A 17,485-nucleotide genomic window follows, 5' to 3' on the forward strand; every position below is an offset into this window, starting at 1 on the left:
ATCAATCTTTGAAGAAAGAATTAATGTTGCTTGTGCCCTTCACTGCAAGGTGAGGCAGTGAAAGAAACCCCCATTTAAGGCCTGGCACCGCCTTTCAATCTTCCCTTCGAAAGATGCTTCCTCTACATCTACTTTGGGGTGCCCTGGAGAGGATAGCAGGGTTCCTGATGCCCTGGGAACGGCCCCCTGGGAATGCAAATGCCGGTGACCAGTTTCTGCTTCTTATTTGTGCGTTTCTGTCTGTGTCTCCTCACGTCTTCAGGTGGTTGCTGTGTCATTTTGTGCATAGATACTCGTAACTGTCACGACTTCATTGTGAATTGTGGTTTTCAGCAATACAAGTGTTCTTTAGTCCACATTTGGTCTTTGATATCAGGTACTTCTTTTTACACCCTTTTATTTAGGTGTGTCTCTTCTTCACTTTATGTAGTGTGTTCTTGCTGACGAACTCCATGTAAGTCTTTTTTGTTTAAGGCTCAAGCCATTCACACCTATCGGTGATTGTGTTTGGCTTCATTTCTCTGATAGACGCTTTCCATATTGCGATTACTAAACCTGTCGTAGTCCGTTTGCACGGCTGTGAAGGAACGCCGGAGCCGGGTAATGTATAAATGCAAGAGGTTTATTTGGCTCTCAGTCCTCAGGGCTGTGCAGCAAGCAGGACAGCAGCACCTGCTTCCGCGGAGGGATACGGGGGACTTGCTCTCGTGGCGGAAGGTGCAGGGCAGCCCGTGTGTGCGCACAGAGACCACAGGGAAAGAGAGAAGCCAGAGAGAAGGAGGTTTCAGGGGCTGACTCCGCAGGTAACCTGGGTCGGTTCCTGACAGAAGGGGCTTCCTGGGACCCCTGAAGAGAGGGGGCTGAGGGAGTGGGGGAGGTAGGGTCCCCCAGGCGAGGGGGCTGAGGGACAGGGTGGGGCCAAGGTCCCCAGGGGAGCCCTCAGAGGCTGCAGGGTGTGGGTGGAACCGACAGGCGTCCTGAGGAGCAGAGGCTTTCCATTCCTCCTGCTTCCAGGGCCCTGGGCTTCTAGAACATTCCCCAGCACTCCTGAGAGGTGTGCGGACCTAGCCAGGGCAGCAGGGATTTCCTCGAGAGGCATTTTCCCTTCAGGGTCCCCGAGGGGACCCCGCCAGCCTTGGAGAGCCCGTGGGGGAGGGCGCTTCGTGCTTGGCGGGGTGGGGTAGAGCGCTGCTGTGGAAGGTTCCAGAAAGGGGGCAGGTCGCAGCCAGGGCGGCTCAGAAGCTCTAGGCGCGGCCATCACACAGCGGAATGGACCAGGATCCAGGTCAGCTTCTGGGGCAGCGTCCCTCAGGGCGGGGCTGGGGTTTGCCTTTTCCCTCACCACTGCCTGGGGTCCCGGGTCCCCCCACTGCCCTTGGAACACCGCTTCCCCGAGGGTCCCGGGTCCCCCACTCCCCTTGGAATGCCGCTCCCTTCGGAGCCCTAGGCTAGCCCCATACCCGCCTAGTCCAAACCGGCTTTGTCCTCCTAGCCTGGAGTCCTAGCAGCTCCCCTAACCCCTTCCACCTTCTGCTCTTTATAATTCTTTTCGGGCTATTTGCATAGGGCGTGATTTGCTGTCCTCTTCTTACTGTTAGGAAATAGAAAACTAGACATTGGTTTCCAACCGTTCTTCCTTTTCTAATGGACGCTTTCGGGACTCTACTTTTCCCTCAGGTCGCTACTTATGTGGCGTTTAGCGTTTGCATATGTCTTTTTTAATTATCACTTTGTCCAAAATGTTTGTTTATTTCTATTGGGAATGATTTGGGGGCTCATTTATTGTTTGGAAGTGCTCTTACTTTTCAAACGTGAGGATTTTCTAGTTATCTTTCTGTGAGTGACTTTTTTGCTTAATGCCACTATCGTCGGAAAATGTCCTTTGAGTTTCAAGAATACTTTTGGTCCTGAAATGTCCATCCCTCCTCATCTCTTGCAATACTTTCCCCCTAGAAGTCTGCGCTCCCTGTCGCTACCGTAACGGTTTCCACCTTGCAGAGCCTCCCCTGCTTTGGGCTATTGTGGTATGTTTTATTTCTAAGTATGTTATCAACTCAACAGTTCTTGTAGTGGGTCTGGTCTCCTGGTAACAACATATCCCAGCTGTTGTCTGAAGTCATCTTCATTTTGCCTTCATTTGTGAAGAGTCTTTTCACATCTGTGGACTAGAGTGCTTGGTATTGCTTCCTCCTTCACCAGTTTGAAGCTATTGTTCTCTTGGTTTTTGTTTTTCACAGGTTCTCTTGAAAGATGACCACCATTTGGACGGTTGCTATTTAAAACATTGTCTTTTTTCCACTCTGGCTGCTGTTAAGATTTTTCACTTTTCTTCAGTCGTGCCACTGTGGTGTGTCTAAGATTGGTTTTTCTTGCATGATTCTGCCTTGGAACTGCTGAACTTTTTAAGTTTTGGGGTTGATAACCTTTCATTCATATTGGAAAGTTTCTATCTCAATAACTCTTCCAATATTTCCTCTCTTCATTTCTCTGCCCTATCCTTGTGGGACTCCAATTACACGTGTGCTACACATTGGACTGCCTTCTATTTATTCATCTTCTTTTCCTGTTTTTCTTCATTCTCTTCTCTTTATCTTTGTGGGTATCAGTTTGTATATATTTTATAGAACTATCTTCGTATTTTTTAATTTCCTCTTTTACTGAGTCTGGTTGGGTGTTAATGCCATCCAGTGAATTTTTAAATTTCTAATATTTTGTTTTTCTGTTCTAGAATGTTTGTTTGATTCTCTCTATAGAGTTTGTTTCTCTATTGGTAGTTTTCATCTTTTAAAAATTGATATTATCTTTTCTCTTTGATATTTTTGTTATAATTATTTTACAGTGTGCGTATACTAACACCAGCATTTTGACGGACTGTCGTTTACTTCTTCTTCTGTTTTATTGATTAGCATTCTTTGATATTATGAAAGATATATTTGGTTGTTTTCCCCCGTGCCTGGCACAGAGCTCCTAAAACATTTGTAATTTCCTGAGTGATAGGGGTGATAGGAGCATTTTTTTGGGTCATAATATTTGCTCTTAGTACAGTTGGCCCTCAGTATCTGCAGCTTCTGCATTCAATGATTCAACCGACTGCAGACTGAAAACACTTGAAAAAACAAAAATAAAAAATAACAATATGGTAAAAAAAAATTTAAAAACTAATAATGTGACAGCTGTGAAGATAGCATTTAATTGTATTAGGTATAAATAACGTAGAGGTGATTTAAAGTATATAGAGCGGTATGCATAGGATATGCAAATACTGTGCCATTCTATATAAGGCACAAGAGGATCCTTGAATTTTGCTATCCTGTGGAGGAGGCTTTCCTGGAATCAGTTCCCCTCAGATACTGAGGGAGGACTGTGTCTCCTTACTGAGACAAGAGCTTGGGATCCTTGGGATCTGAGGAGTGGAAGAGTGTCTTTTGCAGGCTAATGAGATAACTGTGGCTGATCATTGGAAAGATGAAGGCAGCAGTCCCCCTCCCGAGCCTCAGGGGACCATGAGGGGGCTCAAGATTGAGGCAGTCACCAGTTGCCAATGGTTTAAACAATCACACCTACACAGTGGAACCTCCAGAAGACCCATAAGCTGTGAGGTTCAGAGAGCTTTCTAATGGGTGAACACATGGAGATGTGGGGAGAGTGGTGCCCAGAGATGGTGTGGAGGCTTGAACTCCTCTGTCCGTAGCCTGCCCTGTGCATCTCTTCCATTTGACTGTTTCTGAGTTGCATCCTTTATAGTAAGTACACTGGTAGTAGTAAGTAAAATCTTTGACTATGTTCTGTGAGCGGTTGCAGCAAATTCAGAGGAGGAGGTCTTGGGAACCCCTGACTTAGCGCTGGTCAGTCAGAAGTGCAGGTGGCCCAGAGTGAGGATTGCTATCTGACGTGAGAGCAGTCTGTGGCACTGAGCTCTCTACCTGGAAGTTCTGCCCGAACTCCACGTGGGGCGTCAGATTGTGTTGAATTGTTGGATCCTCGCTTGGTGTCCGGACGGTTGGAGAATTGGTTTATGTGGAAAAACCCCCACATTTGGTGTCAGAAGTATGGTGTTAGAGAAATCGTCTATGGTATAGTCCCCTATTGCTATGTCTTATAATCCTGTGTTTTTTTGTTTCATCTTTTAGAACAAATCAATTTAGTTAGCTTTCTCTTTCTCTTTACTATTCTCAGTGTAATTTTTTAAAGCACTTATATGCTAATGTCAATATTTGAGTGAACTGTGAGTTTATTTCCATTGCCGTTCCATTGATTAGCAGTGACCTATCCGTAACTCTTCCATGCCCCGTGGTATTGTGTATGAAATAGCTGTATAGCTTGTAGTTGGCTGTATGTGACAACCCAGCATAAGTGACGGAGGCAGCGAGTATCTCAATCAGTGGAGATTTATTGAGCCCAAGTTTGAGGATGCACCAGGGAAAACGCAAACCACAGATGAATCTGACTCTTTTTCTGAAGTGGGGTTTGGGAGCTGTGTTCCTAACCACTTCGGTGCTGCTGCTGCGCTCACCGGCCTCGAAACCTTGCCCACAGTCGGCACTCACAGTCTGCACGATACTTTGTGCTGTGCATTGACGACGAATCCGCTTTGCCCTTGTGTGATGAAGAAAGCTTTAAGGCACTGAAAGCTTGTTTTACTTTACAGCAGCTTTACTTGAATATAAATCAGAATAGGTAACATATACATACATGTTTTTATTACGTTATTTTTAAATGTTCACAATTTAATTTGATAGATGAAAAATTAGAAAAGTCATATCACGGCTGTCGGCTAAAGTCGACGCTCGGCTGTGCGCCTTCATATCAAGGCTGTCGGCTAAAGTCCCTGTGCGCGTTCATCTGTGTCTGTCGACTTTAGTTGACTCTGGGCTGCACGGGTTCATCTGTGGCTATCGACTGTAGTCAACGCTGGTACCGGAGTGGTTAAAAGGGATAGGGCATACAAAAGGGAAAAAGAGGAGGGGTGGGCTGTGAGATGGATGCTTACGTTCTTAGGAGGCCCCAGGAAGTCTGCATTTTACATGAGATAAAGCAAATGTTAGAGGCAATATGGAGTGAAGGAAGCCTCAATTATGTCTATGTCTCTGGGTAGGTGGAAGAATGTTTGATCTTGTCTCTGCTCTGCACCTGGGAAGATAAACTTGTAACCCAATTATTAGTGTGGAATTGAACAGACCTTAGTTTTAGGAGGTGGACTCAGCCTGCAGATGCACAGTTACAGCTTGCACGTCCTTGTTCGTGGGAGGCCAGCGAGGAATTTCCTTATGGATGATCTGTGGGGCAAGCCTTGCAGACACGTCAGGCCTTTTCCCTTCCCCTGGGGCCCTGGTTGGTGGGCGACGTTAGGAACAGTCTTCGTGTGGAAGGAGGTGCTGTGTGGCAGGGCCTCCAGGTTCGACCTTCCCTTTTGCATGAGGAGTTGGGGGTGGTCCTGAGATTTTGTTTTCCTTTACGTATGTTACTTCTGGGGCCATCTGCTCTCTCGTCTCTCAGGGAGACTGTGGGAAGGCCTAGTCCATGGGTCTTCTCAGGAACCGAGCCTGGTTGGGATGGTTGCAGCTAACCAGACCCATGCCACCTCTGCAGCCAGCTCTTGTCCCTACTCCTAACTGAAACAGATGTGAGCTATGGTCTTTTGCTTTTAGCCCAGCCAGCTGCCACTTGTGCAGAGGTTTGAGGAGGAGGGCTGCCTTGCTTTTGGTTCAGTTCATGCGCTTTTGTCTCCTAGCTGTGTGCGGTCAGGGAGAATTGGCTTGACCCAAGCGTTTGCTAAAACATGTGGCTTGTCTCTGAATCCTCAGCACCGACAGTTTTTCCTTCGTAGGCTTTGACCTTCTCTCTTGAACTTCACCTCACACACCTGTTCCACCTGGGCCACTGGCTGATGGCAGAGACCAGTGGTGTGATTGTGGCGGGCTTCCTCCAGGAGCACTTTGTCTCCTAGGATCTACCACACTCCAGGGATTGTACTTGGCCTTGTCTGGCCTCCCAGGTTTCCTCCCACCTCAGCCCTCGGAGGCTCTCCCATGGGAAAGCCTGCTTGGTCTTTAGGGTTCCTGGGGACTTCAGGCCACTTCTGCCCCCTGTGAGCCAAGAGAGTACTCCAGTGTGTGTTCCCTCCTGGAGTCCCTGTCCGTGGCCACACTGGCTTTCAGCCGGCACCCAAAGTGACAAATGTATCAGCAATGACAGCCGCTCACTCTGAAGGGCCTGCCCTCTTTGGTACCCTGGCGGGAGGTGGGCATTCCCAGGCCCACAGTGCTGGTTCAGGACTCAGGTGCGAGGTGCCCTGGACCCTCCCATTGCCAGTAACTAATGGATGTCTCTGTGGTGTCCGAGTCCAAGGAATACTTGATTCCAGGGGGGATTCTTTCCTAAGGACATTTCCTAAGCCAGATTCAGATTTGGCTTCTGGGATGTTCTGTACTTGTTCCCCTTCTCCAGTCACCTCACCCCTCGTGTTCTGGAGTTGCTTGTAAGAAGAGGAAATACCTCAGCAGGCAATATTAAAGAATGTTTCATGAGCTGGTTTTGAGGTCCAGAGTCAACCAGTGGATACAGAGGAATATTTGGGGCATGGGGACCCAGGGTGAGCTGCCATGTGAAGCAGCACCAGGACCTCCTTGACTGGAGAGGTGACATGAGTGTGTGTAAGATGAAGGCATGAGCAAGGCAAGGCCTTTGTGTGTGGGTAAGACCTACCCAACCCCAGTCCCTGGCCGGAGGAGCTGCCTGCCCAGTGGGGAAGGCGTTCAGGTGGGCGGGGGGAGTGAACCGGGCCTTTGATGCTGGCAGCAGGAAGCTGGTGCACAGAGGCGAGCCCTGGCTGACGTGGCCTGACGTGGCATCTGTTCTTCCTCACCTTCAGGCCAAGCCCTGCAGGAAATGATGCTTCCCTTTGCCTTCATTCTTGCCATGGGGCTCCCATTGGTCGGAACAAACGTCACCATCTCTTATCAGGCACGTTGTAAGTATCATTCCTTCTCACTGTCTTGAGGGGTCAGGATTCACCCAGACTTGACAGGGGTCTTTGGGAAGGTTGACTAGAATTTGGGTCATCTCAACTGCCTGGGGTCTGCATTGTCAGTGTAATTGTGAGTGAGCACTGGTCAATTTGGGAAGTGTTCAGGATCGAGGGAAGGGCTAGGAGGCAGGAAGACTTCCCCAGTTGAGTAGCTAAGTGACCAGGAGACCTGAGAGGGCCTCTCGAGTGACACTTCTCCGTCAAGCCAGGCAGGCGGGGATGTGTCCAGGGAAATCCAGGAGGATGCTGGCTTACCTTGGTGAGGTGAGACTGGTCTGCAGAGCACAGCAGTCCCACATCTGGCTGCCAGGGTGCTCCCTCAGATCTGTCCCTGGAGCAGGAAGAGCTCCTGTGTGTACCTGCTTCTCTCACGGGAGCTGGTGTTGTCCATACCCAGACGGCACGGACAGCTGAGCTGTGAAGCGTAAGGAAATCCTTGGAGGCGGTGGGGAGGGGCTGGCTGTTGGAGGAGGGTGGAGTGGACTGGTAATGGGTGGAGAAGGCCTGATGCCTCTTTTTCCTTTCTCAGGGACCTATAAATTGAGATGCTTCGACTGTGAGATCATCAACAACTTCAACTGTGCACATGTAAGGGAATGTCCGTATGACATTAGGCGCTGTATGACCATTTCCGTTCGTAAGTAACTCTTTGTCATTTTGACACCTTATGGATTAGTCTCCTACCGGAGCAGTTTCTAGGGGAAGGGCTGGTCTGCTTTTGTCTACACCCAGCCCTGTTACGCTTCCCTGGCCTGAGAGCATGCCCACAGGCACTGGGCTAGGCCCTTGCTCAGGCCATATGCATCACATTCTGTGAGATGGGGCAGTCAGTCCACACATCTGTGGTGTCTCTGAGGGTATGAGCACTGCAGGACTTCAAAGTCTCTGACTCTTGTACGTCCCAGGTTGTATGTGTAGACACCCCAGTAGGCCTGGGTGTCCTTCATTGCCCATTTGTTTTCCGGTCATCTGAGAGGAGGCTTCAAGCTAGGCAGATCCAAGCACTGGCCCCACCATGGACTCCTCAGGGCAGTGCCTACCACACACAGAAGGGAAGCCCAAGCATGCAGTCAGTGTAGAGCCTGAGCATCCAAGATGCTTTGTCTTCTTACCCAGAGGCCTCTAGTGCTCTGAGAAAGGTGTGGCTCTCCCCAGGGCCCTACCTGAGAAAGATGTATGGTCAGAGGCCCAGTGACCGATCAAGCAACAGGGAAGGTGCAGCTCCCTAGCCCCTGCTGTACCCAGTGTCTGTGATTGTGGTTGCTGCTTCACATGTCATTGTGTGTTCTAAGCTCTGTGCAAAAACTTCCTCTGATGGCCACTGCGTTGTACCAACTGCCACTACTGTGTGGGCATCTGCTGATTTGGGACATGGGTAGGAAGCTGAGATCTGGGCTTTGTCCATGCAGTGTGCCACCTCTGGGAAATTTCAGTGGGTTGTATGCTGTCATTTTGGGTTTACTGCTCCTGAATGAGGCAGGGAACTGTTTTTTCAAGAATCTCCATCCCTGTGTGGCTCTGGAGTGTTGTTGGCAAAGAAGAGAACTAGACTGAGATGTGCAAGGTTGAGGTGAAGCACAGACCGTTTCTTTGGAAGTCTTTCACACCATGATGGACACCAGTGAACCCCAGCATGTCCTCACTCTTTCGCTCCTTCACGTTCATCCCCTCTTCTCCACTGTGGGTCTTTTCACCAACAGCAATTTGTAGGCCCCAATAGGTGCCTGGCCACTGGCTCACAAAGATGACAGGTGCTCCAGGGGAGCAGTTTAAACAGCCCTGCAAGAGACCCCTTTGTATTTTGCTTACCGGGGAGGACAGAGGTGCATGGATTTTGAATGGTTTTTGATAATTTCCTCAAAAGTTGTACTTTTCCACCATGCCTCAGCTTCAAGTGGACCTGGTTCTGGGCTGTTCCTTTTCAGCCTCCCCAACTCACATCCCTTTCTTGGCTCCTCCCATGGGCATGGAATCTATAAGATCTATATTTCATAAATTGTGGGACTCTGTTTTCGTGGACAAACCCTGATGGATACTAGGACAAAGAATTTATACGAGCCTTTGGCAGAGATTTAGGAATGCTAGAATGCATTTGGACATTTTCCCCTTTGGGATATTTGCTGAGTTCTGGGGCTGTGCAGGATGGTAATCAAAAGACCTCTATGAAAACCTTTTGAATGTCAGCAACTGAGAACTTCCATCCATAGCCTATATCAACTAGATGTTGTTGGAAGGACGGACACAAGATCTAGGGAATAGAATAGAGAACCAAGAAACAGCCCCAGATGAATATGCCCAACTGATTTTTTTTTTTATTGAGATTGAGTCTTGCTCTGTTGCCCAGGTGGGAGTGCAAGGACATCGTCACAGCTCACTTCAACCTCACACTCTTGGGCTCAGGCGAGCCTCCTGCCTCAGCCTCCTGAGTAGATGAGACTACAGGTGCATGACGCCATGCCTGGCTAATTTTTTTCCATTTTCAGTGGAGACAGTGTATTGTACTTGCTCAGCCTGGTCTGGAACTCCTGAGCTCAGGCAGTCCTCCTGCCTTGGCATTCCAGAGTGCTAGCATTTCACAGGCCACCGCACCTAGCCCCCATCTGACTTCGGACAAAGGTGCAAACACCATCAATGGAGGAAGGCTCACTTCTTCATCATTCATTCATAAAGGAACCTGCACGATAACCTTACATGAAAATTAACTCAAAATGGACCGTGAGCTTAAATGTGCATGGTCAAAGTCTAAATCTTATAGGAAAAAAACACATAAGAGGAAATCTTCAGCATCTGCAGAGAAGCAGAGAATCTTGGACTTGGCACCAAAGCATTACCCATCAGAGCCATCTTGTGACATGGGGTTCAGCCAATTAAAAATCTGTTGTTCTGTGAGTGACCCTGTTAAGAGGATGAAAAGACAAAATACAACCTGGGAGAAAATGTCTGTAAACCACACATCCAACAAAGAACAAGTATCTTGAACACATGAAGAAATCTCAAAGTTCAACGGTCAAACGCAACCAGTCTCATTAGAAAGTAGGCAAAAGGCATAAGAAGACATTTCATCAAAGTGGATTCACAGATGGCACATGAGCTCGTGAATAAATTCTAAACATCTTTAGCCATTAGGGAAGTGCATAAAAAACCTCAGTTAGATGGCCCTAATCAGAATGACCAAAATAAATAATGGTGACAATACCAAATGCTGGTGAAAATGCAAGGAAACCACACCGTTGATAGACTCCTGATAGGACTGTAAAATGATGTAGCCACTATAGCAAACAGTGCGGCAGTTTCTTTAAAAACTAAAAATCAACCACCATACATCCCCAAAATGGCACTCCTGGGCATCTTTTTCCACAGAACTAAAAACTTGTGTTCACAAAAAACATGTACACGGGTGTTCACAATGGCTTCGCTTATTAATATCCCCAAACTGGAAACATTCTAGATACCCTTCAGTGGGTACAGGGTTCAGCAAACCCCAGAGTGTGTCCACACCATGCCATGCTGCTCAGCACAAGATAGGAAGACACTATTGATACACATAACTTAAATGAATATTCAGGGGTTTCTACTGAGTAAAAAAAAGCAATCTCTAGAGGTTACATACCATATGGTTCCATTCATGCAACGTTCTAGCAATGACAAAGTTATAAAAACAAACACCAGCTTAGTTTGCAGAGGAACAAGGAGATGAGCTGGGTGGGAAAAGTGTATCCGAGTGAGAGATTCTTGTGATAACACGGTTGTGTGTTCTGTTTTCCGTGACAGTACTTTCCTTGTTGTAGGTACTGTAGTTTTGCAAGCTGTTATCCCTGGGAGCAACTGAGTAAAGTGTACACGGGATCTATCTTGTGTTTTTTCGTGCAGCTGCATTTGCATAAAGAATTATCTTGAAATAAAATATTTAATGAAAAAGAAGTTAAGAAACTTAACACACCACTAACTACATTAAACATTAAAATGGTTATATTTAGCAGCCTGGGACTTTGAGAGTAGAGAAAACAATAAATAGCATTTTCTTTTTACTGGAGATATACTTAAAATCAGAACACAGAAAGTCGAAAAATAAAATATAGAAAACGGTATACATAGGTAACATTGTCTAAAGAAAACTTATACATGCACTCAGGCAAAGTAAACTGCCTGGCAAGAGCACTACTTATGTGAAAAGCAATATTTTATGGAGATGAAGGGAACTACCAGGAAGATGTCTGGATCTAAATCTGTACCAAATAATGCAGGATGAAAATATATACAGAAAAAAAGTGACAGAAAATATAGGCAAATGCACAATGATATAGTTGTCATCAACACACCTCTCTTCATAGCTTCTGAATGCTTTCACAAGGAGACAGCACCTGCTATGGCTATAGTGCAGGGGTCAGTGAACTCTTTCTGTAAAGGGCCAGATACTGAATGGTTTTGGCTTTTTAGACAATCTGGTCTCTGTGGAAACTACCTTGCTTTGCCTTTGTATGGGTGGGGCCAGAAATGATAAGTAAACATTATCATTGCAGTGTTCCAACAAAGGTTTATTTACAGACACAGTTGGTGGGATGGATTTGTCCCCTGGGCTCTTGTTTGCCAACCTCTTTTATAGAAGGTCTGATATTTCATTAGCAAATGAAATACCCATATGTATACCGTCAGAGCCAGGAATGAGCAAGTAGACATCTTTACAAGAGTACGCATGACGCTTATGATATTGACATTTACAAAATTAATGACATGACATAACACAAGCATTAGCAAAGTTCAAATGACTGGAACTATTTAGAGTTCCTTCTCTATGACAGTGAAATTTAGCTAGAAATCATCGTGAACTAGGAAACTCCCAACCTCATGGAAATTAAACAGAGTGTTTCTAGATAAAACCAATCACAGAAAGAGAAGTGACCACAGAGATGAGGAAATACTAAGGTCTGAATGATGATGAAGACATGACATGTCAAATGAGTGGAAAGTGGCTGAAGAAGAGATTCAGAGCAAAATCTCTACCGGCACAGTCAGATGGCAGAGGGAACAAAGGCTGGAAACATCTGAGCTTCCATTGAAGAAGCTGGAAAAAGAAAGAAAAGTTTCCCCAAAGCAATGAGGAAGGAAATATAAAGAGGACTGAAGAAATCCTTGAAGTCGAAAATAATATATATAAAATCAACAAAGCCAATAGGTGGTTCTTGGAAAGATTCATAGTATTTGTAAAACTTAGTGAGAAGAATCAAAGGCAGAAAAATAAAATTCACATTTCCAATATCAGGAATAAAACAGTAGGCATCATCAGATCTTACAAAGAAAATAAGAGGCTATCATGAATAGACCGTGTGTGATAATTTGAGATTCTTAATGAAATGAACAAAACTTGAAAAACAACCCTATCTGACCCACAGTGAAATTGTAATGCTGATGTGTCCTGTTAATGAAATGCAATCCTTTATGAAAAACCCACCCACCAAGTAACCTGGCCTGGATTGCTTCACTGGCAAATTCTTCCAAATATTTATGGGAGAAATAACACTGATCTTACACATGCTCCTTCAGATGGTAAACAAGGAAGAATTGCTTCCTAACACATTTAGGAAGGCAGTTTCATGCTATTACCAAAACCCAGCAAAGACTTTGCAAGAAAGGGAAATTATAGACCACTTTCTCTCATGACAATAAATGCAAAAATAAATAGTAACAAAATGTTAACCAGCAAAATCCTGGATTTACATAAGTACATCCAATGCCATGCAGTACCCTGGGTGAGATTCTGGAACAGGCATAGAACACTAAGGAAAAATGAATGGAATCTGAATAACATATGAGTTGTCTTAATAAGAATTTATCAATAATTGTTCATTAGTTGTGACAAATGTACCATAGAGATATAAGTAATGTGAGACAAAGGACCTGGATACGAGGTGTGTAGGAACTCTGTCTATCTTTGCAACTTTTCTGAAAATTGAAGACTATTTTAAAATAAAAAGTTCCTTTACACATACACATGTATGTGTGCACACACGTGCACACACATCATAACCACTACTTCATGGATTCAATTTCAGAATTGCCGTGTGGTTTACAATTTGAAACCCACTAGTTTAATTCACCATATTAACAGAGAAAAGGAGAAACATAACTGTAGGCACTGAAACTTTTTGATAAAGTCCGATACCTTTTCCAAATTAAAAAAAAATCTCTGAGGGAAACGGAAGCAGAAAGGAAATTGCATATCATAGAAATGATGAGAATTAAATGAGAATGTATCACAGATTTCCCCTTGAAGTGAAAAATGAGATAAGATGACTCCCATCACCACCTCTGTTCCTAATGGAACTGGAGTTCTTAGTTCAGTTAGGCAAGAGGAAGAATTGAAACACTTGGAGATTGGAAAGAATTTAAACTGCTACTATTCAACAGACACAAACTTTTCAGATAACGAGTGACTTTAGCAAGGACCCTGGATATAAGAGAAGTATTCAAACATCAATTGTCTTTCCATACAGCAAGAAACAAGCTGACAATAAAATTTACAAGAAGAATCCTATTTTTCAAAGCACCACAAAATCAATCCCTCGGAAGAAATGTAACTGGATTTGTGCCAGATTTCAACACCAAAACTGCAAAAACACTGTTGAAGACTTAAATACACAGAAGGATACACCATGCTTATAGGTTGTGAGACCCAAGAGAGTAAAGATGTCTGTTTACCTCACGTTAATCTATGAATTCAATAGAATTTCAGAGTCTCAGCAGGTGTGTGTGTGTGTGTGTGTGTGTTGACAACTTGATTCTGAATGCTTTTTGAAATGTAAAGGGCTAGGGATAGCCAGGCCTATCTTGAAGAAAAAGAAAAAAGCTGGAGGCCTTGTGCTCCGAACTATCAAGATTATTTATATAGTTTAATTAATGAAGATAGTTTGTGTTGGATCCTGTGGTTAGGATCACAAAATAAAACACTAGGAGAGAAAGAGTTCAGCAAAAGCCACATAAATCCAGTTACTCAATCTCTGACAAAGTTGAGCCTGCCGTGTAGTGGGGGAAGACACTTGTTTGCATTACATTGTGGTGGCTATGGTAGATCTTTATACACAATACTTGTGCTATACAAAAGAAGCAGTTTCAGGTGGTTTGTAGATCTCACTGTAAATACTAAACAAAGTTTTTAGAGGAAAATGTAGAATAATGTATTTGTGTCCTTTGGGAATTAAGACATTTAAAAACAGAATAAAATAGTGCGATCATATAAGAATGAAATTGAGAAATTGGATTCCGTTAAATTTCACAGCGTTTGCTCCTAAGAAAATACCTATAAAACAGGACAAATGCAAGCCACAGATGAAGAGAAAGCATTTCAAAACATGTATCTGCTAAAGCAGCGGCCTCTTAACCTTTGTAGCACCAGGGACCCATTTCATGGAAGACAGTTTTCTGTGCATGGGGAGGGTAGTGGGGGAGGCGGAGCTCCGGTGGTGATGGGAGTGATGAGGAGCAGCTGTAAATGGAGACGAAGCTTTGCTCGCTCGTCCACCCCTCAAGAGCTCTTGTTCATAATACATAAGGAAATTCTGCCTACAAATTAATGAATAAAAAGCAGATCGTGCGGCAGAAATTTGAACAAAATGCTTAAGAGAAATGTAGCAGAACATGATATCTGAATGGGTAACAGATGTAAGAAAAGTCATTCGGTGTCATTCTTCTTGATGGAAATGCAACTTAAAACCACAACACGATAATACCACAAGAAATGACTAAATATCCGAAAATAACCATACCAAGTGTTGTGAAGGTTTTTAAGTGTACACAATCCTTTGGAGTATAGATAGGTTCAACCCAGTCTGGAAAACACTTCCACATTATCTGCCAAGGTCGCCTATCCAAAGACTCAGCATTTCTACTCCTAGGTACGTAGCTAATAAAAAATATCAGACAGGCTCACCTGAAGACGAGGACAAGAATGTTCATTGCGGCACTATTTGGAGATGAAAGCCAGAAACGACCATTATGTCCATTGACAATGAATTGTGGTATATTCATCGATGTAATGGCACACAGCTATGAGAACGAATAATATACAACAACATGCAAGAACAGAGATGAATTTCATAAACACAAAGTAGAGCAAAACAAGCCATACACAAATACAAACATAATGCATGATTTCATTTCATAAAGTTCAAAACAAGGCATAACTAATATATGAGCTTAGAAGCCCATATGCTTCTTATCTGTGGCCTTGGCTGCTTCTAGTAGTGTCTGAGTGGGGAGTTCAAAGCTTTCTTCCAGCTCTGTTTCTTAATCTGGATGCCGATCACATGCTTGTGTGCACTTTGTGAAAAGCCACTGAGCTGTCAACTCGTGATTATGTACTTTTCGTAGCATGTTGAAGTTCAATAAACTTTTTACGTGGAAAATAAAGGAAAACAGTGAGTGGTCTTTAATCATTAGTTCCTTCTGGTGTCATAGAGGAGGCAAGACCCAGAACCATGAATGGATAAGTCAATCGTGGTAAGTTCCTGAATAAAGTGTTTGTGTAGGTACTGTGTAGACTGCAAGGGGAACGGAAGTAGTGGTGAGGGCCAAGATACATAACCCAGGGATTCTTGGAGGGGACCTCAGATGGAGCTTTGTTCAGTCAGGACTGGTTGACAGAGGCTACTGAGTGAGCCCTCTAGTTAAGGTAATCACATCACTGTGCAACCCTAGTTGTAATGGTGTGTCAAGTCTGTGCTGGGAGAAGGGCGGCATTAAGGGCTCATCAGCATTTGTATGTTGGTCCAGGAGTTTTGAAACACCAGGCTGAGGGTCCTGGGAAGAAGCTTACCCAAAGGGGTCTTTCCAAGGGCAGAAAACCAGGTCAAGGCCACATTAATATGGGCAAGCCTGTGACAGGTCTGTGCGACCTCTGGGGCATAATTAAAGCATCATTCCTAGTCTTCATTTAATTTCTAGAGCTCTAAAATTCTTATTGCAAAAAATGAGAATATATTTTATTTGTATAGCTACACGACAGGGTACCATTGTATGCCATTTTGGGAGGGCCAGAGGCAGACATAAAGATGGCAGCTTGGATAGAAAAATATCTCCAGAAGAAGTTGTTCTTGGAGTAATGAGACGGTCTAGTGGACTTGAACATTCTCAGTAAAGAATTCTAGACAATGTTGTAACGGTTGGAAATGTAGAAATGAGTTAGTTATGGTTGAATGTGAGGTGTGGTGCTTTGATATCTATAAACAGAAAACTTGAAATCAATAATTTTCATTGCTACTTCATTTTTAGGTTTAAACCCTCGTGAACTACTCATTTATAAGAACTGTACGACCAACTGCACATTTTTATATCACTCTCAAGTGCCTCCTGAAGCCCCAAGACGCCTCAAGACGAATAGTTTCTATTTTGTTCGTTGCTGTGGTGGCATGCAGTGCAATGAAGGAGGACCTAGTACTATTGACCAGGACATAAGCCTTGATAGTACAATTGAGGAGCCCATCCCAGAAGGAACTGTGAGTTTTGGGGAGTCGAAAAGCGTCCTGATCCTTGCCTCTATCATAGTCAGAAACGCACTGACTTGAGAACCGCTCCTGGGAAGGTCTCCTCATCTTCCCCCATTCCTCAGAGAAATTTTGCTCTCCATTGCTCCCTTGTAAATCAGAGACACTGATCCACGGTGCCTCCAGTTGGCCCTCTTATGGTTTATTTTAAGAGAGAAATAAAGCAAATTATTGTTTGTTGAAAACGTTCATGAACATTTGATTGCCTGCATGTACTCAGACACCCATAGTGCAGTCTCTAAGCGTATCTGTTCTTCTCGATTTTACTACATACGCAGGGATTACTTTGTGATTTTAGTACAGTCATGTGTCACTTGATGGGGATATATCCTGAGAAGTTTGTCTATAGGTGATTTTGTCATTGTGCAAACATGGCAGGGTATACTTAGACAAATCTAGGTGGGCATAGCCCGTTGCTCCCAGACTACCAACCTGTACAGCATGGTACTGTACTGAATACTGTAGGCAATTGTAACACAATGGTAAGTATTTGTATATGTAAACATAGAAGAAGTACAGTAAAAATACGGTATACAAGGTGAAAAATGGCACACCTGGCCAGGGCGCTTACCATGACTGGAGCTTGCAGGACTGAAAGTGAGCGGTGAGTGGATGTGAAGTCATAGAACATTCCTGTGCACTACTGTAGACTTTACAGACACTGCACACTTAGGCTACACTAAATTTATGAAAATGTTTGTTTCTTAGATAGTAATCTTAACTTACTGTAACATTTCTACTTTATAAACTTTTTCATTTAAAAAAAATTTTGATTCTTGTAATAACACTTAGCTTAAGACACAAACACATTGTACAACTGTACAAAAATATTTTCTTATTCTATAAGCTTTTTTTTATTTAAAACATTTTTAGTTCAATTTTTAACCTTATTTCTTGAAAATTAAGGCAAAAACGCACACAT

General features: G+C 44.2%; 1 protein-coding gene across 1 annotated transcript; it reads left to right on the forward strand.

Annotated features, from left to right (window-relative positions):
• Window positions 1-696: 696 nt before the first annotated feature.
• Window positions 697-16,742, forward strand: GML (glycosylphosphatidylinositol anchored molecule like). The gene is made up of 4 exons (XM_012757354.3): window positions 697-803; window positions 6,872-6,970; window positions 7,557-7,664; window positions 16,292-16,742. The coding sequence occupies exons 2-4, from the start codon at window positions 6,889-6,891 to the stop codon at window positions 16,582-16,584; spliced, it is 483 nt and encodes a 160-aa protein (XP_012612808.2). The 5' UTR covers window positions 697-803; window positions 6,872-6,888; the 3' UTR covers window positions 16,585-16,742.
• Window positions 16,743-17,485: the final 743 nt, after the last annotated feature.

Source organism: Microcebus murinus, chromosome 7, assembly GCF_040939455.1.
Source record: "Microcebus murinus isolate Inina chromosome 7, M.murinus_Inina_mat1.0, whole genome shotgun sequence".
NCBI lineage: Eukaryota > Metazoa > Chordata > Mammalia > Primates > Cheirogaleidae > Microcebus > Microcebus murinus.

What these genes read in the sequence shown, in the direction of transcription:
- GML (XM_012757354.3), top strand. Translation starts at nt 6,889, where the DNA reads ATGATGCTTCCCTTTGCCTTCATTCTTGCCATGGGGCTCCCATTGGTC. An exon ending in CATCTCTTATCAGGCACGTT is followed by an intron (nt 6,971 to 7,556) that starts GTAAGTATCATT and finishes TTCCTTTCTCAG; the next exon opens with GGACCTATAAATTGAGATGC. An exon ending in CTGTATGACCATTTCCGTTC is followed by an intron (nt 7,665 to 16,291) that starts GTAAGTAACTCT and finishes CTTCATTTTTAG; the next exon opens with GTTTAAACCCTCGTGAACTA.